Here is a 25,613-nt window from a genome sequence, read left to right as displayed (position 1 = left end):
TGGATACAAAAAGATTTCCCAAGCTTTAAACATCCCAAGGAGCACTGTGCAAGCGATAATATTGAAATGGAAGGAGTATCAGACCACTGCAAATCTACCAAGACCTGGCCGTCCCTCTAAACTTTCAGCTCATACAAGGAGAAGACTGATCAGAGATGCAGCCAAGAGGCCCATGATCACTCTGGATGAACTGCAGAGATCTACAGCTGAGGTGGGAGACTCTGTCCATAGGACAACAATCAGTCGTATATTGCACAAATCTGGCCTTTATGGAAGAGTGGCAAGAAGAAAGCCATTTCTTAAAGATATCCATAAAAAGTGTCGTTTAAAGTTTGCCACAAGCCACCTGGGAGACACACCAAACATGTGGAAGAAGGTGCTCTGGTCAGATGAAACCAAAATGGAACTTTTTGGCAACAATGCAAAACGTTATGTTTGGCGTAAAAGCAACACAGCTGAACACACCATCCCCACTGTCAAACATGGTGGTGGCAGCATCATGGTTTGGGCCTGCTTTTCTTCAGCAGGGACAGGGAAGATGGTTAAAATTGATGGGAAGATGGGTGGAGCCAAATATAGGACCATTCTGGAAGAAAACCTGATGGAGTCTGCAAAAGACCTGAGACTGGGACGGAGATTTGTCTTCCAACAAGACAATGATCCAAAACATAAAGCAAAATCTACAATGGAATGGTTCAAAAATAAACATATCCAGGTGTTAGAATGGCCAAGTCAAAGTCCAGACCTGAATCCAATCGAGAATCTGTGGAAAGAACTGAAAACTGCTGTTCACAAATGCTCTCCATCCAACCTCACTGAGCTCAAGCTGTTTTGCAAGGAGGAATGGGAAAAAATTTCAGTCTCTCGATGTGCAAAACTGATAGAGACATACCCCAAGCGACTTACAGCTGTAATCGCAGCAAAAGGTGGCGCTACAAAGTATTAACTTAAGGGGGCTGAATAATTTTGCACGGCCAATTTTTCAGTTTTTGATTTGTTAAAAAAGTTTGAAATATCCAATAAATGTCGTTCCACTTCATGATTGTGTCCCACTTGTTGTTGATTCTTCACAAAAAAATACAGTTTAATATCTTTATGTTTGAAGCCTGAAATGTGGCAAAAGGTCGCAAAGTTCAAGGGGGCCGAATACTTTCGCAAGGCACTGTATATACTCTAATATTCACTGTAGTGTTTTTCTTGACTTTACTAGTAGTACTACCTAGTGTCCTGGCCAAGATAGACAGCACCAAGTCATTACAACAATTACAGACAAACAACATGAAAAAACACAAGTAATCTAGTAAAAACCATAGAATTCACAAGAGTATAACAAAATCAAAAACAGCAAATTAAAAACATTGACCGGTCAGGGAATCAGTCTCAAAATCATTCATCAGTGATTTAAAAATACCAATCTGGATTTTGTAAGGCGTTCCAAGACGATGGCGCAGAGTACATAAAAGCCCCTTTACCAAATTCAGTTCGGACATTTGGAACAGTTAGCAGGATAAAGTCCAGCGAATGAAGAGAGTACCCACCACATTTCTGAACAATAAAAATGCCCAAATAAAAAGGTAGTAAACCCAAAATGGCTTTCTAAATAAAAGTATACCAGTGCCTGAGCCTACGAGTGACTAGAGAAGGCCAGCCATCCCTGGTATACAAAGTGCAGTGGTGCGTAAGGGTTTTGCAGTTTAAAATAAATCTCAAAGTGCCATGGTAAAGGGTGTCAATTGATCTCAAACACTGAGTGGAAGCATTCATATATAAAATATCCCCATAGTCTTGTAAAGGCATAAATGTAGCTTATACTAGCCTCCTTCTTGCTTCAAAAGAAAAACAGGCCTTATTCCTAAAATGAAATCCCAATTTCAGCTTACATTTTTTTGTCAGTTGTTGAATATGCAATTTAAAAGAGAGGCCGTCATCAATTAAAATTCCAAGATATTTATATGAGGTTACAACCTCAATCTCCTTGCTCTGACGGGTAGTAATAGGTGAAAGGTTCAGAGGTATCTACTGTAGGACTCCTGTTAAAGAGCAGGCAGAGGCAGAGATGCAGTTCACATGGCAGGGAATGACTGACAGTTGTTGACATGAGACTTGGTTGGTTTTGTATGGAGTATGGTTGATCTAAAATGAGACAAAGGTACAAATAACAGGCAATAACAGCAATGAACATAAAATTAATCGGCTGTTAATGGTAATAATCTATTACTTACTCTATTATTGATTGCAACTGTTAGAAGCATATAAATTGATAAAACAATTCATAAATATAGCAACAGTTAACAATGAATGGCCAGAAAGGGGGCGCAATGGCATGCTGCATGGTAAAGCTATAGCAGGCTAGTTTATCAATGGCTACATAGCAAACAAACAAATATAAAGCTAAGAAAAGTATCAATAGCCATAACGCAGGCCTAGTTAGCATAACAAAAGCAATGCACAAAAAGTGCTTAACACTGGTCAACACTACACTACCAACACTACCAAAGAGAACATATCAGTAGGCTCAAAATGGATGTTTGACTGAGCCGTTAGCAGGGGCGAAACTTTCACTGGGGACGGGGTGGACATGTACCCCCATTCTGAAATGGCATTTTGTCCCCCCCAGTTTTATCATTGGAATGTGATACAAAACGAGGCAATGATGTGCTTTAGGACCATGTGGACGCCTTCGAGCGGTCGGGTTGGCTGTTTAAGTGTGTTTATCCAACTGGATAAAAAATAAATAATAATAATAATAAATAAAAAAAGTTATGTCCCCCCCTCTTCTAAAATGGCGCCCCTGGCCTTTAGTATTCCACAGCCGATATTAACTATACAAAACAAACAATGGAGAGAGAGTCCTCTTCTTATCCTCTTTTACATTATAAAAGGCTTGTACTCACATTTCAATGACGCATACTGGTTGTTGTTTGTGTCAGTTGTTTCTCGTTCTCAACTCCTCAGCTCTGTCTGGGTGATGGATCCGTATTGAAAGGATGCGCCCGCTTCATCTTCTTCTTTTAAATTTGTATTGGTGGATCGCAACTAACTGAAAGGTGCATACAACACCACCTACTGTAGTAGAGTGTGAGGCCGGTGACGGCCTCCCTATGAATCTATTTCTCTTTTTTAGTCCTGTGTTTCCTCCTACTGTTCTGGAGTGTGAATCCATTACACTTTGTGACACAACAAGGGAATGGAAAATACCAACAAATCCTACACCCATTAAAACCTCACCACTATTCCACTACTTGGCCCAATCTGATCCTACACCAGGCCGGCAGCCTGGGAGCATGGGACACTATCGTTCAACACACCTTGTAACTTCTGCAGTAAAATCCTGTACACCCAAGTACACCTCCCTGCAGCTGGTTCAGCAACATCTATTTATTTGATATACATTCTATTTCTGCGGTACAGTTGATAACCATGGCTATGAATGCTAAGAAACCTTACTGCAGTACATGTTATTCCTATCACTCCATTGGCCTCGGCCTACTCACAGGAATCATGTGACACCTTCTATACTACTCTAATCCCGGCGACATCACCCTGCCTCTCTCTCAGTGGACACTTCTGATCTCCAGCACTAGGGGTACCCCTACAGTTTACACACACAACTTTTTCAACCAACACTATACATTTCTTACATTCCTTACATTCCTTTGTCTCATGCCCTCCTGCACACTTCTCACATCTAGGAATCTCCCTCCTACACACTGCTGGAACATGACCATAAGCTTGACAGGACAAAATCGGGACAAAATCTCTCACAGGATAACTGACACATCCTAACTTGACTTTGTCGGGTAAAGACTGCATGAAAAGTCAGCAGGACAGACAGTGTCTTCTCTGTCTCTCTACCCGGGTCTGCGTCGCATCAAACGGCCCGGCTTATTAGACACCGTAGATCTTCACTATCAGTTCACCCTCCTCAGCACTTAACGTCACCCCAGTTATCACTCTTTCAATGGCGCCCTGCTCCGGAGAGCAAAGAAAGTCACAGTTCTTGTCCCTTGGCACGTGGTGTGGAGTGTCCACTCCCTCTGGACGGAAGAAACGCAAAAAATCGTTCTGTCCACCTCGAGTCAGGTTCACCAACCCAACAGTCCCCAACCTCTTCTCCAGCCATCCTGACACCACATATTCTGTTCAAAGATGAAAAACCAACTGCCAGTTCCTTTTGGCTTTACAAGTATAAATCATCAACAATCCTAGGACAACCAATAATAAATACATACCCATAGCTTTGTACCTGGAAGGTCCTTTGTGTGTGTAAGCTGCACGGCGTTGTTGCTGTTGGTTTATTTCTGTGGCCAACCACTTTGACCATGCTGTCTTGAAATGTTTGGGGTGTGGTCGATTTGTTCTGAATGGTACGTGTTGAGTTGAACCATTAGTGAGTTTATTCATGTGTGACAATATTCAAGATGTTTATTATGTAAAGCCACTGCAAAAATCTCATTTTGTTTTCAGTTGGTTTGTTTGGAGAGGCTATTCTGGTTTGAGGTCCAAGCAGTTTATTGGCAGCTCCCTCCTCCAATAAGGTGACTGTCTTTAAGTAAAGTAATTTGTATTTCATCAGAAGTACAGTATTGTTTGTCACTGTGTTTGGTCATTTTGTGAAATTGGTCAGCTGAATTTCTGTGAAAGCACGTTTGTATTTCAGAAAGCTATCTAGTGGAAGTAACAGATCTAAGTCATTTTGGTGTACTCTTGTTAATGCGTGTTATTTATCTGTGTCAAACAAGCAGCTAATCCTCTAAGGTTTAATAAACGTTGTTTGTTTTGATATCTGCCTCTACACTGTTTCCCTCTAAAGCTACAATTTCTAACTTTTTGGGTTACCTGACCAAATTCACATAGAAATGTCAGTTATAGATCTTTCGTTTCCATTGAAAGCAAATCTAAGAAGCGGTAGAGTGCTATTTCTATGCTTCCAAAGTTTGGTTTTCCATCTTTTCATTTCGGTTTTGTACACCAGCTTTAAACAGCTGAATATACTATATCTTTGGTTATGGAAAATATATCTCACAGTGGTTTAGATGGTACAATGATTCACTACACAATGACTGCTTGTTCTGTAACAAACTGAAATTAGGTGATCTGTTCGAATTTTTGCAACCAGGAGAGGTTGCATTGCTTGTTGGCAACCTTGTTATTTACAAAGTTTTTGGAACAGATTCCTGTTGGAACGTTCCACAAATTAAACCCACCCTCCAGGAAACGTCAGAGTGTTTCTGCATAGTGCATCTTAAAGAGTGTTGGGCCAATAACCAAAATGTCACTGGTTTGAATCCCCAAGCCAGCTATATGAAAAATCTGATGTGCCCTTGAGCAAGGCACCTAACCCTAAATGCTCCTGTAAATGTAAAACATTCTAAAGTAAGCACTACATTATCAAGAGAGACTGTAGTATACTAAATCATTCTATAGTAAGCACTTCATGATTGAGGGGGATACTACAGGGTGTAGTATAGAATTCTCCTGTATACTACACAGTACTATAGTAAGTACTACACAACTGAGGGATAATACAGTGTATAGTATTCTCAAGTATACAACAAAATTCCAAAGTAAGCACTACATGATTGAGGGATACTACAGTATTGTATTCTAGTATACTACACACTTCTAAAGTAAGTTCTACACATAATAAAGTTTGTAATATTCTACTGTATACTACAAACAGTCTATAGTAAGCACTACATGATAGTAGTATCCCTCAATGTGGAGTATAGAATTCCATAGTAAGTACTATAGTAAACTGAAGTATTTTAAGCACTCTCTCTCTGGGATGTGGATATAATTGACTAAACTGCTGTAAAACCTGTATTTGGTAAAGGAGCTGTATTTTGTAAATGATTCACAGTCTAAATCATGGTGAAATACCTTGGAAAAATAAGAGTGCTAATAAACATTTTACATTACTTTGTTATATCGAAGAGCACCTGGAGAATGGAAAACTCATGAAATGCAATACAATATGACTTTTTTATTAAAATTTTATTGAACTTTTGTATAGCTACTGTAACATCTATTGGTATTGTAACTTTTCATTGTAAAAGATTATCGCTGTAGAAAGGAATACAGAGAATGTAGAACACTTCATCTTGCTTCTAAAAGCTCATTGCTAACTGCGCAGTAGACAGAGAACGTTCTTTGCACATTGGATAACATTATGCAAAGGCTAAGAGACATATATTTAAATTGAATTTTTTTCATAATAGGAAAACAGAAACGCAACTATCTTACAAATGTTTAGACAAAATATGGCCTGATATTTGCACTACTGTATATGGCAAACTGGACTTCATTTTACCTTGCAAAACTAGTAATAACTAAATATTGCACACATTCATGAATGAGTTCCAGTTTGATCATTTTGAATAATCATTCTTGCAACTGCCAAAAGGTAATGGATGAAAATCTGTTTACGAGAGTAGATTAGAGGGAGAACAGATGGAAATGTTGAATGATTGATTCCAAATTAATATTATAAACCAATTGTCCCACATGGCAATGCAAGAGACATATCGAGTTCAATGCAGACAATGCATCTAAACATGGCACTAGGTATATTACTGTGCATACAAAGACTCAGTGGACCTCAGTGAGAGAGCAAGGATATACAGTAGGATATTGTTCCATGTGCTGCATTCATAAAGTACAGTGTATTAATTTACTGCTCTCTTTCTTTTGTTATATGGTGCTTGATATATGGTTGTTGGATAGCACATTTTATTATCAAAGTCAGCTGCTTAGACAGTAATATATTTAGCAGCAAACCTTGGTGGGTAGAATGTCCGTGACAGGCACTCTGCTTTAAATCAGTAGTTCTCAATGTCAGTCCTTGTCAGTCTTTCCTTGTTGAAATTCTATAACTCTGTTCTGTTACATTGGTATGTTTACAAACCAATTCGGAGGACTTCATTGACATGATGTGATCTTAGCCAAATCATTTGCCAGTGTAAAGATCACATTATTCATATCTATGAAGGAAATCATTGACAAATTATTGTGGAAAACTATCCCATGAAACCCGTCATCAATATCACAAATTAACCATTGGAAGTGGTTGGCACTTGGCATCCCTTAACATGCATATTCCATGAGTCTCGGAATGAGGGAAGGAATTACACAAGGAGGGCTGGAAGGATAGTGTGAGCAGGATAATGAAAGCAAATTCTGTAAAAACATTGAGAAAAAGCACAATCTCAAAATAACACATTATTTAAACATCCTACTGGGCACAAACTGATGGAATCAACGTTGTTTCCACATAATTTCAACCCCCCAAAATCTGTGATGACATTGAATCAACGTGGAACATTTGCTTGGAATTTTAAAAGGTCATCAACGTAAGAGCATTTAGTAAATTATTCAACCAATTTTTTACCTAAATCCAATGACATGGTGATTTTTTTTGTTGATTTCACATTGAATTCACGTTAGTTGACAACTCAACAAAATGTAAGTCAAAACTAGACATTGAACTGATGTCTGCACCCAGTGGGATGGCTTTGTGAGTGGACCCCTAGAATTCCTTAAATTATAATGTGCTGCAACGCAAGTTTAAATATTACAACACATCTGGTTACACTATAGCTCTGGTATTCAGACGTTTTTCACAGGGCACATTTTATTTGCCAAAATGTCTGTAAATTTAGATTTTTACATCAACAAATCACCTTCATTTCATTAGATTTCCCTCTCGCTTATCAAACTTTAGACAACAAATAAAATACTGTGTTTCTAAATAAAGTTCCATACAATATTCTGTACTCATATTTTTTTTATGCCAAAAACAATCCCCCACGACCCCCTCCCAACTTTACATATTCTATAGAGACCTAAATAATACATTGAAATATTATGTTGGTGTAAATCCACATCTTTTACTCCACAGTGTTTGCACTGGAGAAGACCTTTGCACCTTCATAAACTCATCGACTTCCTCTAAGGCAGGGGTGTCAAACTCATTCAATGGAGGGCCTAGTGTCTGCTGTTTTTTCTTTTTTTCCCATTCAATTAAGCCCTAGACAACCTGGTGACTGGAGTTCCTTACTAATTAATGACCTTAATTAATCAATCAAGTACAAGGGAGGAGCGAAAACCTGCAGACACTCAGCCCTCCACGGAATGAGTTTGACACGTGCTCTAAATTGTATAAACACATACAGTGCCATCAGAAAGTATTCATACCCCTTGACTTACTCCACATTTTTTTGTATTACAGCCTGAATTCAAAATGGAATAAACATTTTAAAATCTCACCCATCTAAACACAACACCCAATAATGACAAAGTGATTTAATTGAAAATGAAATACAGAATACAGTGTCTTTCTGGGTAAGTCTCAAAGAGCTTTCCACACCTGGATTGTGCAACATTTGCCCGTTATTCTTTTCAAAATTCTTCATGCTCTGTCAAATTGGTTGATGATCAATGCTAGACAACCATTTGCAGGTCTTGCCATACGTTTTCAAGCAGATTTAGGTCAAAACTGTAACTCGGCCACTCTGGAACATTTACTGTCGTCTTGGTAAGCAACTCCAGTGTAAATTTGGCCTTGTGTTTTAGGTTATTGTCCTGCTGAATGGTGAATTAGTCTCCCATTGTCTGGTGGAAAGCAGACTGAAGCAGGTTTTCCTCCATGATTTTGCCTGTGCTTAACTCCATTCAGTTTATTTTTATCCTGAAATACTCCCCAGTCCTTAACGATTACAAGCATACCAATAACATGATGCAGCCACCACTATGCTTACAAATATGGAGAGTGGTACTCAGTAATATGTTTGGGTCAAATCCAAACCAATACAACACTTTGTATTCAGGACAAAACGTTAACTGCTTTGCCACAATTTTTGCAGTATTACTTTAGTGCCTTGTTACAAACAGGATGCATGTTTTGGATTTTTTTTCTTTCTGTACAAGCTTCCTTCTTTTCAATTAGGTCAGAATTGTGGAGTAACTATAATGTTGTTGATCCATCCTCAGTTTTCTCCTAACACAGCCATTAAACTCTAACTGTTTTAAAGTCATAATTGGACTCATGGTGAAATCCCTGAGCGGTTTCCTTCCTCTCTGGCAAATTAGTTAGGAAGGACACCTGTAGGTTTGAAGTCATTAAAAAACATGTTAAACACTTTATATGACTTGTTAAGCAATTGTTTACTCTTTTCACTCCTATTTTGGATTGCCATAACAAAGGGATTGAATACTTATTGACTCAAGACATTTCAGTTTTTCATTTTTAATTAATTTGTAAACATTTTGAAAAAACATCATTCTACTTTCATATTATGGAGTAGGCCAGTGACCAAAAAAATCTACATTTAATCCATTTAAAATTCAGGCTGTAACACCACACTCCTTGACTTTTTCCACGTTTTGTTGTGTTACAGCCGGAATTTAAAAAAATATTGTTTTTTTTTATCACTGACCATGTTTTGTTAATACTTTCTGAATGCACTGTATCTAATTGAGGACACTGTAAAATCTATTTTAGGTCACAGTGTTCTCTTACTTTTCCATTTCTCTCCATGCCCACCGAAGAGACCAACCATTGATTGTTAAGACACAAAACAATCCCCTGTGACTAATTTGAACAACTCCAGCCATGTCAACCCTTGCTCCAGCATAAAGCTCAACAAGTCAACCTTCAATGGATGGTTAAGACAATGGGGATTGAAGTTCTATACTTTCTCTCTCCTTTTCTGAATTGGTCAGGACTGTACATTCATGCTCATTGATCCTTTGCTCAAGGTTGACCCCTTAGTGACCTCTGTGCTGACAATAGAAAGAGGAAAGCTCTCATAACTCTCTGGTGACCCCCAGCAGCGGCAGTGGTATAGGGTGGATTTTAGCTCTTTCTGGAAGTTACTGTTGAGAAAGCCGTAGATTATGGGGTTGACACAGGTGGAGGCCATGGCTGTGAGGTGGCAGGCAGAGAAGATTATGTCATGCTGGCAGGATGGGATGGCCTGGTGGTTCCAGTCAAACAAGGTATTGAAGATGTAGAGCGGGAGCCAGCAGAGGGCAAACACTACCACAATGGAGGCCAACATGGCATTGATCCTCTTTGACCCCTTGGCTTTCTTCTGACAGTTGTCCCTGGCTCGCTCCACCATGTATTTTCTCTGTCGGAGACGCAGGAAGATGCGCAGGTAGCAGACCAGGATGAGGATGAGGGGAAGGCAGTACTGGAAGAGCAGCAGGGAGGTGGTGTAGGCCAGTCGGTTGTGCTCTGAGGGCCATCGCTCCATACAGATGAAGTGGTCAGTGAAGAGATTGAAGGGGAGGCTCATGTTCTGGAAAGGACTGTTGTCGAGGACGTTGAAGAAGAGGAAAGGAAGAGAGATGAAGCAGGCCACTAACCAGGTGATGGCTACAGCCAGGTAGGAGTGGCGCACCATGGGCTTCCATCCAGTGGGGTGGATGATGAGTTGGTGGCGCTCCATGGCTATGAGGACAAGGGTGAAGATGGAAACCGTGACAGAGATGCACTGGACAAAGGGTGTGACCTTACAGAGTGCCTCCCCCAGGATCCAGCGGTCCATCAGGGTGTAGATGATGGTGACAGGCAGGCACACAATGCACATGAGGATGTCAGAGATGGACAGGTTGGCGATGAAGATGTTGGTGACATTCCGCATCTCCTTCTGCCGTGTGATGACAAACACCAGACAGGTGTTACCGATAAGGCCAACCGCGACCAGTGCGCTGTAGGCAACTATCAGGAAGGTGGTGCCACTCCAGGAGGAGGTGCACTCGTCTGTGTCGCCCCAAGGCATCTCTTTCCACCAGGCGTGATGACTGCTATTGTTCACATGGGACACCTCCATGCTAGAAGTCCAAACTTATTTTTTTTAGACTGGGATCCAAATGTATTTGTATGTTTCCCTTCCACTTCAATATATTATCTGATGTCTTTATTGTATGTTTGAGTTTGGTGTGATTTTAATCATACCGGTACTCTTAGTAATGGCTGGAACATTGATTGCAGTCTTTTTGCCGTCTGAAAGAGAACACAACAATCAAAAGATTAAATCCTTCACCAAGCTGATTTCCCAAATGTGAATGCAGCTATTTAATAACCCTAGGAGAAATAAAGGACTTGTCTTTCCAACCATGTTAACTCCTGTTCTGAAAACTGCTGGCTGCAGGAAAATACTCTACTTTAGGATCCACTTTAAGTAAAAAAGTAAAACAATATTAAAATGTAATATAATCTTTGCTTCAATGGTTTCCACTTTGGTGCATACACAATATAAATTGAAATATAAGAGAGTGAGTAGATACGCCAATATATTTGAAATTATTCAAAACAAAACTTAGCCAAGGCTATCATTGCAGTATTCATTCATGTTTGTTTTGGCTCTTGAGGTGCTTGTGTAAGCACTAAAATCTATTTCTTAGAGTAGACTATTGCAAAACAGAGGATAATGAATGATGTGAGAGGTTCAAGATGCGGTGACTGAAAAACATGCAGATGTACAGTATATCTCTGTCTACTTGAGTACTAGCAATTATAACTAAGGATGCATTAACAGCGTATCATCAAGCAAGCAGCATGGAGGAATGCTGAAATGTGTTATTATCAAAAGGCCTCATGATATACAGTAAATCATCTCAACCCCAGAGCAAAGACAAGGCCTTCCACAGGCGGTACATTTCCGTGACAATAACCGTGTCAATGACTTGCCATCAGAATAAAACATGAGAAGATATTTAAATGAGAAGATACTTACAGGATATAATCCTGCTGGGTAGCATATACATGTACACAATGGATATATAGCATTTCTTCCTCTTTCACAATCACAATTTAGCTCATTAACACTGGAGTGATAGATGAGCAGATAATGATATGCAAGTAGAAATACTGGTATGCAAAAGAGCAGAAAAGTAAATAAAAACAATTTGGGGATGAGGTAGGTAGATTGGGTGGGCTATTTACAGCTGCAGCGATCGGTTAGCTGCTCAGATAGCTGATGTTTAAAGTTAGTGAGGGAAATATAAGTTACAGGGATGTTCAGCCCAAGGCTACAACATTGCTCCTGAGAGCAATTGAATTTGATTAATTTCACGTCTTGGGAGCTAGCAATTCAGGATAAGATCAGCATTCCATTCCAAAATCAACCCATGTTCTTTTACTGCAACAATATCAATTTCATATTTCAAAGCACAGCAACCTCTTGATTTGAATTGAAATAAGATATGGTCATTATTATTATGCTTATCCTCATTGACACTATTACAAAGTGACATTTCCCAAGCATCCATTGTGGATAAATGCACATTTGATGTTAAAAAGGCTGTTTCAACAACCCTTTTCTAGTAGTTTGTTGCCCAACATCCCTTATTTTCACCATAGTGGTACCTACAAGTCACCCAACTTTCTCAGCCAATCACGGCTTAGCTATTCCAATTCAATGCCCCTCTATGTCAGAGTGAGCGTCCCTAAGTTTTCCTACGGCTTGACTATTTGTGTGTGTGCGTGTGTTCAAATACAAAGCCTTGTCTCATACACTAGATATAACATCAGTGGTGTAAAGTACATAAGTAAAAATACTTTAAAGTACTACTTAAGTCGTTTTCTTTTTGGTATGTGTATTTTCTCCCCTCTTTCTCCCCAATTTCATGGTATCCAATTGGTAGTTACAGTCTTGTCCCATTGCTGCAACTCCTGTACGGACTCGGGAAAGGTGAAAGTCGAAAGCCGTGCGTCCTCCGAAACACAACCCAGCCATCCCGTACTGCTTCTTGACACAATGCCCACTTAACCCGGAAGCCAGCCACACCAATGCGTCAGAGGAAACACTGTACACCTGCCGATTGTGCCAGTGTGCATTGCACCCGGGCCTGCCACAGGAGTCACTAGAGCGTGATGGGACCAGAACATTCCTGCCGGCTAAACCCTCCTCTAACCCGGACGACGCTGGTCCATTTGTGCACCGCCCCATGGGTCCCCCGGTCGCCACCAGCTGCAACAGAGCCTTAACTTGAACCAGAATCTCTAGTCTAGCCTTAGACCACTGCAACACTCGGGAGGCGCACTGCTTCACTACATTCCGAAAGAAAATGATGTTCTATTTACTCCATACATTTTCTCTGACACCCAAAAGTATTCGTTACATTTTGAATGCTTAGCAGGACAGGAAAATGGTCAAATTCACACCCTTATCAGGAGAACATCCCTGGTCATCCCTACTGCCTCTGATCTGGCGGACTCACTAAACACATGCATCATTTGTATGTCTGAGTGTTGGAGTGAGACCCTGGCTATCTGTAAATAAAAAATAAATTAAAATGGTGCCCATATGGTCTGCTTCATATAACGATTTTGAAATTATTTATACTTTTACTTTTGATACTTAAGTACATTTTAGCAATTACATTTACTTTTGATACTTAATGGACTATTATATCTGGAATAAACCTGCTCTAAAGACTTCTGGACAGACTTATGGCGGCTGAACCATATCCACTGGCACCTATTGCCCATTATTTATGGTCCTCCCGTACCAGCCCTTTGAATTTAATTATCTCATGAAAAATATTATCTCATGTTAATGTATCTGCTTTTATTTGAGCTCAACAGATTGATTGCTATTCAGTGAGAAATTAAGTTATTTATTAATCTAAATGAAGTAGCCTTGAATAAACCACTTCCACCTGGGGTTTAACCAGGGTTGTTTCTAATGATTATGTTGACAGTCACACTGTAGATTCTGTGATGCTATATAACCCTGATTGAAATTGAATTTCCAAATGGATGGTGGTTCGTGTAGGAAGTGTTGGTCCCACGTTTCATGAGCTAAAATAAAAGATCACAGAAATTTCCATATGCACAAAAAGTTTATTTCTCTCAGATTTTGTGCAAAAATGTGTTTACATCCCTGTTAGGGACCATTTGTCCTTTGCCAATATAATCCACCCACCTGACAGGTGTGGTATATCAAGATGCTGACTAACCAGCATAATCATTACACAGGTGTACCTTGTGCCACTCTAAAATGTGCAGTTTTGTCATACAACACAATGCCACAGACGTCTCAAGTTTTGAGGGAGTGTGCAATTGGCTTGCTGACTGCAGGAATGTCCACCAGAGCTGTTACCAGAGAATTTAATGTTAATTTCTTTACCATAAGCCACCTACAACATTGTTTTAGAGAATTTGGCAGTACGTCCAACATGCCTTACACAGACCATGTGTAACCACACTGCCTCCACATCTGTCTTTTTCACCTGCGGGATCATCTGAGACCAGCCACCTGGACAGCTGATGAAACTGGGTTTGCACAACCAAAGAATTTCTGCACAAACTGTCAGAAACCGTCTCAGGGAAGCTCATCTGTATGCTCATCGTCATCACTAGGGTCTTGACCTTACTGCAGTTTGGCGTCGTAACCGACTTCAGTGGGCAAATGCTCACCTTTGATGGCCTCTGGCGCGCTGGAAAAGTGTGCTCTTCATGGATTTCAACTGTATTTGGTAGATGGCAGACAATGTGTATGGCGACGTGTAGGTGAGCGGTTTGTTGATGTCAATGTTGTGAACAGAGTGCCCCATGGTGGCGGTGGGGTTATGGTATGGGCAGGCATAAGCTACAGACAATGACCACAATTGCATTTTATCATTGGCAATATGAATGCACAGAGATATCGTGACGAGATCCTGACGCCCATTGTCGTGCCAGTCATCCGCCCCCATCACCTCATGTTTCAGTATGATAATGCATGTTCCCATGTCTCAAGGATCTGTACACAATTCCTGGAAGTTAAAAATATCCCAGTTCCTCCATGGCCCGCAAACTCACCAGACATGTCACCCATTGAGCCTGCTTGGGATGCTCTGGATCAACGTGTATGACAGCGTGTTCCAGTTCTTGCCAATATCCAGCAACTTCGCACAGCCATTGAAGAGGGGCAACATTCCAAAGGCCACAATCAACAGCCTGATCAACTCTATGCAAAAGAGATGTGTCGCGCTGCATGAGGCAAATGGTTACACCAAATCCTGACTGATTTTCTGATCCACGCCCCTACCTATTTTTTAAGTGATCTGTGACCAACAGATGAATATCTGAATTCCCAGTCATGTGAAATCCACAGATTAGGGCCTAACGAACTAATTTCAAATGGCAGATTTCTTTACATGAACTGTAACTCAGTAAAATCTTTGAAATTGTTGCATGTTGTGTTTTATATTTTTGTTCAGTGTAGTAAGGAGGGGATGGTGTGGGTGACTGACTGGTGTCTGTTGGGGGTGGGAATTGTGTATTGTAGTTAGCATGATCTATTGACACAAGAGGGGTGGGTTGATATAGTACCTTGTTTGAGTGTGTGTTGGTTGGGACAGTAGTAAAATGACATACACTGACTAGTGTGATGACCTTGACAGAAGCTTTAGTAGTACAGATCCTGTAGACTCAACATCATCTGACCCGGAGGAGGTAAATACTGCATGGGGCTGGCAAGAGCCAATGTGAAGTTCTGCCAGACCAGCTGCCATTGTCGAAAAACAAGATGAGGTTCACTAGCTGAAGAACATTGAGGACCTGCCTTGAACATTCAGCCAACACAACACACATTGTGAGTTAGACTGATGTTGTAGTATAATATAGAATGCCTAGTATGCTTACAACTGCATTGTGGTATATATGTACATATACACACTTTTTTATATATATATATATATATATATATATATATATATATATATATATATATATATATATATATCTTTATTATTCCCGCAAACCCTACCACCCCTCCCCCAATTGGAGTAACTAATAAACAATAACACTTAGGCTTCTACTTTCAGTTTATACATATTATACACATTTTACAGACACAATCTATTTTACAATAGTTATATTTTGTTTGTTTTTAATCCATCTATTTCTGATGTCCATCCAGTTTGATCTTTATTTGTAACTGTGCTATTTAACAACATTTCTAAACCTATACACATTTTACAGACCCTGTATGTTTTGCATTGGTTATCTTGTTGTTATTAGTCCCACCCTTCAGCTCCATTCAACCCCTCCCATCTATCTCTTAACACCATCCATTTTGGATTTTTATTTGCTATATATTTTTCAACTGTGCTGTGATGCTTCACAAAAGTACTGAACCTTTAAATTCTCATAGATTCTACAGATTGTGAATTAAAGATAAACATTTTAGCTAAAATAATTATTATATTATTGATTGATTGACTATGACTTTTCAAATCACCCAGTATGGCTATCTGCAGCGTTAGTTCTAGATAAATGTTGCAAGTCTTCATTCATTCTTGGACCTCTGACCAAAAACGTGCTACGTATGGACAGTACCAAAATAAATTATCTAATGACTTTGCCACCTTGCAGGAACATCTGCAGAGCTTGGGAAGATTGTATCCCCCATATTTATAACCTGCTACCGGTTGCAAGAATTTTGAATAATAATTTAAATTGAAAAATGTGAAGTTTTGAATCTGGCATTGTTCTGCGTGTTAGTTCATAAAGCATGTGCCATGGAATCGGTACATCGAAAATCTCTTCCCAACTATTTTGCAATCTATATGGCACAGCTGTCCATTTTATGGTCCTTAAATTAAATTGGTATATGTTTTTATTTATCACAATTTTCTTTTACCATTAATTGTCTGAAATGTAAGGCCGACAGACAAGTTTCTTACTTTCCCCCCTTCTACTTGCCTCTTCCATTTCTGTGGTGATGCTGCAATTAGTTGGTTGTAATTTTGGTAGAGCAGACATTTAAACTGAAATTGCAACCAACTTTCTAAAGCTTGTTTAAAAAATATCTATATTTTCGAGATTATTTTGTTTTCAAATAACCGAAAGTAAGCAGTTGTAATCTGAATAAAGGGGAAAAGGCCATTCTTGAACAGGGGTTGAGACATTCTTACTAATTTACTAGAGAACCTTTTCAGATTTAAGTATAACTTTTGTATGACTGATGCCTTTAGTTCGAGGTCTAATGCTTTAATATTTGATCATTTCTGCCCTCCGAATTCATATTTGTTATATAAATAGGCCCTTTTAATTTTGTCTAGTATGCCATTTCACATCAAATTTAATATTTTTTTGTTGATATAATTTAAAAAGTAGGTCACTAGGTGTAGGCAAAACCATAAGCAAATGGGTAAACTGTGATATGACTAAAGAGTTAATCAGCATTATTTTTACACAAATAGACAGGTATTTTCCTTTCCATGTAAGCAAGATCTTATCTATTATCTATTTCTATAAAAATGTATTGGAGTGAGATCATTTCTTTATTTTGGGATTTGCATACCGAGTATGTCCACATCCCCGTCAGACCATTTTATTGGTAAACTACATGGTAATGTAAAAGTTGCATTTTTGAGTGATCCAATGCATAATATTAATATTTTACCTTTATTTAACTAGGCAAGTCAGTTAAGAACAAATTCTTATTTTCAATGATGGCCTAGGAACAGTGGGTTAACTGCCTTGTTCAGGGACAGAGCGACAGATTTTTACCTTGTCAGCTCAGGGATTTGATCTTGCAACCTTCCAGTTACTAGTCCAACGTTCTAACTACTAGGCTACCTGACACCCCATAGTACACTTATCATAATTTGGTTTTCATCTAGCCTCTATGAGGCTGTGGAGGGATTCTAATTGTGGTTTTAAAAGAAAACATGAATCATCAGTGTACAATGACACATTTGTTTTTAAGCCACGGATTTCTAATCCCTTAATATTATTGTTGGATCTAATTTTAACAGCTAATATTTTGATGGCCATAATAAATAGATATGCCGATAGTGGACAACCTTGTTTTACTCCTCTTGACAGTTTAAAACTTTCTGAGAAGTAGCGATTATTTACTATTTTACACCTAGGGCTACTATACATAACTTTAACCCATTTTATAAGAGATTCTCCAAAATTAAAATATTCTAGGCATTTATATATGAACTCCAGTCGTACTTTATCAAAAGTATTTTCAAAATCAGCTATGAAAACCAGGCCTGGTTTCCCCGATATTTCATAGTATTCTATTGTTTCCAGTACTTGTCTTTCTTATATTATCTCCAATGTGTCGTCCATGTAAAAAACCTGTCTGACGAGGATGAATAATATCTGACAATACCTTTTTAATTCTATGCGCCAAGCATTTAGCTAGGATTTTTGCATCACAACACTGAAGTGTAAGAGGCCTCCAATTGAGGTTAAAACATGTTAATAATGGTCCTCTGAGTATATAAAAACATTGGTATACTTCTACTAGTATGCCATCCAGCCCTGGAGTTTTCCCAGCCTTAAAGGCTTTAATTTCATCAAGAAGTTCATCCTCTGTAATTTGGCCTGCACATGAGTCTTTCTATACAGATGTTCATTTTACATTATTAATAGGAAAAAAATCCATACAATTAGCTTAGTGGAGATGGAGGAGACTGAAACGAAAACATATTCTTAAAGTTCTTTCTTTACTTCCTCTTTCAAAATATCATTTGGTGAACCGTGTGTGACTCCATCATTTGTAACATGTTTCAATACATTTTGTTTGGTAACATTTCTATGTTGAATATCGAAAAATAATTCTGTATATTCGTCCCCATATTCCATCCAGTTCGCTTTATTTTTATGATATATTACGCTGGATCTTTCATGAATAAATTTCTCCATTTCTTTTTGTTTTTCCTCTAACTTATTCTGTGCCTCTATGGTACAGTTTTTATTTATATCTAACTGTACTGTTAGCCCTTCAATTTCCTTTGTTAATATGGATTATTTTGATCTAAATTGCTTTTGTTTTATTGAGGAGTGCTGAATTGCATGGCCTCTAAAGGCACATTTAAAAGTGTCCCATATAATAAGGGAAAAAGTCAGTTATAAATTCTTCTGTCCTAGTTATAAACAAGTTATCATCCAGTAGGCTTTTGATTAAATTTCCAATATCCTCGCCTACGTGGAAATTCTGTAAGAGTAATATAAACTCAGCAAAAAAAGAAACGTCCCTTTTCAGGACCCTGTCTTTCAAAGATAATTTGTAAAAATCCAAATAACTTCACAGATATTCATTGTAAAGGGTTTAAACACTGTTTCACATGGTTCAATGAACCATAAACAATTGATGAACATGCACCTGTGGAACGGTCATTAAGACACCAAAAACTTACAGACGGTAAGAAAGGTCACAGTAATGAACACTTAGGACACTAAAGAGGCCTGACTCTGAAAAACACCAAAAGAAAGATGCCCAGGGTCCCTGCTCATCTGCGTGAACGTGTCTTAGGCATGCTGCAAGGAGGCATGAGGACTGCAGATGTGGCCAGGGCAATACATCGAAATGTCCGTACTGTGAGATGCCTAAGACAGCGCTACAGGGAGACAGGACGGACAGCTGATCTTCCTCACAGTGGCAGACCACATGTAACAACACCTGCACAGGATCGGTACATCCGAACATCACACCGTGGGAAAGGTATAGGATGGCAACAACAACTGCCCGAGTTACACCAGGAACGCACAATCCCTCCATCAGTGCTCAGACTGTCGCAATAGGCTGAGAGAGGCTAGACGGAGGGCTTTTAGGCATGTTGTAAGGCAGGTCCTCACCAGACATCACTAAAAACAACGTCGCCTATGGGCACAAACCCACCGTCGCTGGACCAGACAGGACTGGCAAAAAGTGCTCTTCACTGACGAGTCACTGTTTTTTCTCACCAGGGCTGATGGTTGGAATCGTGTTTATCATCGAAAGAATGAGCGTTACATCGAGGCCTGTACTCTGGAGCGGGATCGATTTGGAGGTGGAGGGTCCGTCATGGTCTGGGGCGGTGTGTCACAACATCATCGGACTGAGCTTGTGGTCATTGCAGGCAATCTCAACTCTGTGCGTTACAGGGAAGACATCCTCCTCCCTCATGTGGTACCCTTCCAGCAGGCTCATCCTGACATGACCCTCCAGCATGACAATTCCACCAGCCAGACTACTCGTTCTGTGCATGATTCCCTGCAAGACAGGAATGTCAGTGTTCTGCCATGGCCAGCGAAGAGCCCGGATCTCAATCCCATTGAGAACATCTGGGACCTGTTGGATCGGAGTGTGAGGGCTAGGGCCATTCCCCCCAGAAATGTTCGGAACTTGCAGGTGCCTTGGTGGAAGAGTGGCATAACATCTCACAGCAAGAACTGGCAAATCTGGTGCAGTCCATGAGGAGGAGATGCACTGCAGTACTTAATGCAGCTGGTGGCCACACCAGATACTGACTGTTACTTTTGACCCCCCCCTCCCCCTTTGTTCAGGGGCACATTATTCAATTTCTGTTAGTCACATGTCTGTGGAACTTGTTCAGTTTATGTCTCAGTTGTTGAATCTTGTTATGTTCATACAAATATTTACACAGGTTAAGTTTGCTGAAAATAAACACAGTTGATAGTGAGAGGTCGTTTCTTTATTTTCTGAGTTTATATGCCAATTATGTGACGATCCGACCGCATTCTGTCCCCTATCAACACTTTTTTTTAAACTTTTGGTGCCAGCGAGAATGACATAAGAAAGTAATCAAGATGACTAGCTTGATTAAGCCTACGCCATGTATATCTCATTAGGTCATGGTATTTAAGCCTCCATGTATCCACTAATTCCAATATATCTATGACATTCATGATTTCCTTAAGTGCCTGAGGGTGATAGTTTGCAGTGTGATTTCCTTTACGGTCCATAGAGGTTTTTAAAACCATATTAATATATCCCACCATAATATAACCACTAATAATATAGTCTAGTGTTGCTTGTAGAGTTGATACATTCTCATATATACTTTCAAAGAAGCTTGGATCATCATTATTTGGAACGTATAGGTTAATAAGTCTTATCTGTTTATTGTCCAATAACATGTTTAAAATAATAATAATAATATCTGTTAGGACATTTTGCACATTGGGATCAAAATTACTGTTAATTAAAATCATCACCCCTTTTGAATTTCTTTGCCCATGGGAGAAATATAATTTGTCCCCCCAAGTCCCTTTTCCACAAAACATCTAAAATTGTTGAATGAGTTTCCTGTGAAAAATAGATATTAAATCGCTTCTCTTATAGCCAGGTAAATACTGATCGTCTTTTCTTGTTATCTGCTAAGCCATTACAATTATAACTGGCTATACTTATTTCACCACTTACCATAATGAGACACAAGTTTCAATTCTATTTATCAAAATATATGTTTGTAAACATACCATTAAAAAGTAACATGATGATTGTCTATATATCTGTACCATGATATTTGCATTGCTACTAAGTAAACCTCCAATTGGTCCCCACTATTCCACCTGCTAAAACCCCTCCTCATCCCAAGTTGGGTTGTCATCCCAATGCCCGGCAGACCACCCCCGACCCCCCAGATCCCATAGCCCCGAAGAGACCGGGACCCATCCTTTCGAAAAGAGCACAGAGTGCCACCCACAGAACAGAAGGAGATCAACCGCCAAATGCATTTCCATCGCCCTCACCTCGATTTGTATTATATATAGCCATTAAAAATATATATATTTTTAAAATCCTGTTTATCTTATTTTCCATAATTAGCTATTCATATATTGTATTATTATCTCACCAGTCTCGCCATTACCAAAATGACATTATGAAAAGCAATTATTATATTAGCAATCAATTATTGGGAATCATCCTGTATTGTCCCTAACATCTTTTACTCCCTCGCAACAGTTGTGGGATACACACACACACACACACACACACATACACACATACACACTCATACACAGTCAACCCCTTTCCACAACAACAACCATAGACTCAGATTCTCAACAGTTGCACCACTTTGCAGTTCTGGAACTAGCTAGCCAACTATACAAGTAACACAATCACTTCAGACTGAAGCTGGAAAGACAGCAATATCGTTTTTCTATTGACATGCCGTACAGTGTATATACAGTATATATCCATAGAAATTGTGCTGATTCATGATTTCGACTGGCTGAGAAAAGACAACTGTCTGTCTTATCTCGACTCCTTCATTACTATGGGACACAGTGGGGATCGAATTTCAATATTGCAACATTGTTGCAAACGTTGAAGATAATGTTTTATATGCTTTTCACAGTGGAGATTAAGTTTCTAAATTGAATAGCTGGGCAGTGGATCTGCCCAGAGAAGTAGTAGTAGTAAGTGTGTATCTAGGTAAAGACATAAACAATGGCACTTTTTATTAATGTACTGGCCATGTGTATGTTGTCTAGTATATCATGGGCTGGATAGGCTCTAACAATGGAAATTCCAAACCCCCCGTTGTATAAAAAAGTGACTTTACTATGTACATATTCAGCCACTTCCTACAACATTGTATTGCATTTGCCACCACATGATGCCATACAGTCCCATAAATGTGTGTTGAATCTTGAAATTGGCATTATCTCAACTAAATTTTATTATAGCCTGACTATAGATACCCAAAGAGCGGATATCTCATTGAACTAAAGCAAATACAGACAGGGGGTAATGAGGGGTGTCATGATGCAGATTAAGCTCTTGGAACCGTTTAGCTTAGACACACAGAGTGAGTTAGCCTGCATCATACTCAATACAGAGTTGAACATCAGTAGGGAATATTATTGTTTTTGAGGCATTCATTAACGCATTAGTTCAGTAATTGCCTTTTTCACTGTTTCCTAATGTAATATATCCCAACAAATATAACAATAGCCTATTATATAGGTCCTCAAAGCAATTGTTTTAGCCAATCGGTATAGGCTAAGCATAGCCAATAGTTTATTGTTAGACCTAAATATGAGAATAAAAGTAGAAAAGTCGGATTCTAACCCGCTTTGCTGAACGTTTCTCTACATCTCACTGAGATTTTCCTTGGCCCCCATTGACTATTCGTAAGCTATAGTCTACAGTTCCGTCTCATCTGCCAAATGATGCAGACGCACAAGGGACGTCTCCTTTTGAACATTGAAGGCACAAACAGTGTGACAGTATGATAAATCATCACCCCACTCCAAGTGTAATCTAAATAGAGGGGGGAAGAAATGGGCTATTGTCTAATTTAGCAACATATTAACTGTAGTTCTATAAAGGGCTTCAACATCTTCTGAGCCTATAACAAATAGCTTCTCCCAACCATGATAAATGCGCTTAGTCCCTTCGACTACACATCTGCCCACAGCTGGAGAAACCCATCTGAAGACCTAACTTCGGTCTCTTTACTTTGCCATTCACATTCCCATGGTTTAATAAATCATTCATGGCGTAATTACAATGCTATAAAAAATAATGATGCATTGCCAATAGGATATTCTAAGCTTACCTTTTATTGTATCCCCCTTTCCCGAACTTCACAGTCAAGGTCCGGTTTGCAGGAGGAATGAATATTGAGAATCTCCACAGAAGAGATTTTATCAAGCATGCACAGGAAGGTAGGAGGTGGCTTGTCGATATCAAACATAACATGGTGATCTCTCGTAAAGTGTTAAAGTGACCATACAGTGAGAACTAAACAAAGGATCGGATTTCTAGTGAAATAATTTGCCCATCTGATAGGCTGATGTAGAAGTTTATGCATTGTGATAATGTGACACTTGTGTTTTTTTTTTACATAAAACTGACACACCATGGTCAGGATCATTTGTGAGCAGACACTAAAAATATATGGGCTGTATCTTTTTTAAGTGAATACTGTATACACAGCAAAATGAAAGCATCTATAGCAACATCATGTCATGAAAGTTGAGTCTCCTCTCCTCATTCAAAGCTAAGCAATAGCATGGATATATCGTGAACGAGTTAGAGGCTAGGAAAAAAGTATAGGAAAAAGTGTAGGCTATCTATCACACACTCTCAACTGGTGAAAGTCATCACATCCCGGAAAGTTTTGTAAGAAGGTGAGTGATGAAAAGAGTCCCTTTGTGGCCATTCTATGAGGAATTCTGACCTCTGTTCAAAATGTTATTTGTCACATGCTTGTAAACAACAGGTGTAGAATAACAGTGGAATGCTCACTTACGGGCCATTCCCAACAATGCAGAGAAATAAAAATATTTAAAAACACATAAAAAATAATAACACAAGTAATATACACAATGAGTAATCATACATGGGGTACCAGTACCAAGTTGATGTGCAGGGGTATGAGGTAATTGAGGTAGATAGTAGTGGTAAAGTGACTAGGCAACAGGATAGATAATAAACAGTAGCAGCATTGATGAGTCAAATTAGTGCAAAAACGGTCAATGCAGATAGTCAGGGTAGCTATTTGGTTAACTATTTAGTATTTTTATGGCTTGAGGGTAGAAGCTGTTCAAGGTCCTATTGGTTCCAGACATGGTGCATCGGTACCGCTTGCCATGTGGAGGCAGAGAAAAGAAGCATTGTATGTGTGTGGAACATATTCATTCCTTAGTGATGTGTTGACCAAGGAAGTTGGAGCTCTCGACCCACTCCACTACAGCCCTGTCAATGTGGATGGGGAATCCGTTACCTGTCATCCACAATCAACTCCTTTGTCTTGCTGACATTGAGGGAGAAGTTGCTGTACCGGCACCACACTGCCAGGTCACTGACCTCCTCCCTCCTCTTATTGTCGTTGGTGATCAGGCCTTACACCGTTGTGTTGTAAGCAAAGAGAATGATTGTGTTGGAGATGTGTATGGCCACACAGTCGTGGGTGAACAGGGAGTACAGGAGGTGACTATGCATGCACCTCTGAGGGAACCCCATGTTGAGGGTCAGCGTTGCTGAAGTTTTGTTACCTACCCTCACCACCTGGGGCAGCCCGTCAGTAAGTCCAGGATCCAGTTGCAGAGGGAGGTGTTTAGTTTCAGGGTCCTGAGCTTAGTGATGAGCTTTGGTGGGCACTATGGTGTTGAACTCTGAGTTGTGGTCAATGAACAGCATTCTCACAAAGGTGTTCATCTTGACCAGGTGGGAGAGGGCAGTGTGGAGTACAATAGAGATTGCTTCATGTGTAGATCTGTTGGGGCGGTACACAAATTGGAGAGGGTTCATGATGTCTGGGATGATGTTGATGTGAGCCATGACCAGCCTTTCAAAGCATTTCATGGCTACAGATTTGAGTGCTACAGGGTGGTAGTCAATTATACAGATTACCTTGGTGTTCTTCGGCACAAGGACTGTGGTGGTCTGCTTGAAACAAGTACACTATATAATACAGTTGAAGTCGGAAGTTTACTTACACTTAGGTTGGAGTCATTAAAACTCTTTTTTCAACCACTCCACAAATTTATTGTTAACAAACTATAGTTTTGGCAAGTCGGTTAGGACATCTACTTTGTGCATGTCACAAGTAATTTTTCCAACAATTGTTTACAGACAGATTATTTCACTTATAATTCACTGCATCGCAATTCCAGTGGGTGAGAAGTTTACATACACTAAGTTGACTTTGCCTTTAAACAGCTTGGAAAATTCCAGAAAATTGGAGGTGTACCTGTGGATGTATTTCAAGGCCTACCTTCAAACTCAGTGGCTCTTTGCTTGACATCATGGGAAAATGAAAATACACTGCTCAAGATAATTAAGGGAACACTAAAACAACACATCCTAGATCTGAATGAATGAAATATTCTTATTAAATACTTTTTTCTTTAC

General features: G+C 39.4%; 1 protein-coding gene across 1 annotated transcript; it reads right to left on the bottom strand.

The window, feature by feature from the left end:
- Nucleotides 1–7,566: 7,566 nt before the first annotated feature.
- On the bottom strand, nt 7,567–23,469 carry LOC110535995 (neuropeptide Y receptor type 1-like). Its single transcript, XM_021621437.3, has 2 exons — nt 23,314–23,469; nt 7,567–11,011 (listed from the first exon to the last, which is right to left on the bottom strand). The coding sequence occupies exon 2, from the start codon at nt 10,836–10,838 to the stop codon at nt 9,720–9,722; it is 1,119 nt and encodes a 372-aa protein (XP_021477112.1). The 5' UTR covers nt 10,839–11,011; nt 23,314–23,469; the 3' UTR covers nt 7,567–9,719.
- Between the last annotated feature and the right edge of the window lie 2,144 nt (nt 23,470–25,613).

The sequence above is a fragment of the Oncorhynchus mykiss genome, chromosome 11, assembly GCF_057628025.1.
Source record: "Oncorhynchus mykiss isolate SJ-2025 chromosome 11, ASM5762802v1, whole genome shotgun sequence".
NCBI lineage: Eukaryota > Metazoa > Chordata > Actinopteri > Salmoniformes > Salmonidae > Oncorhynchus > Oncorhynchus mykiss.
The sequence above is the reverse complement of the archived record's forward strand: the minus strand, read 5'-3'. Positions and strand labels throughout refer to the sequence as shown.

What these genes read in the sequence shown, in the direction of transcription:
- LOC110535995 (XM_021621437.3), bottom strand. Translation starts at nt 10,838, where the DNA reads ATGGAGGTGTCCCATGTGAACAATAGCAGTCATCACGCCTGGTGGAAA.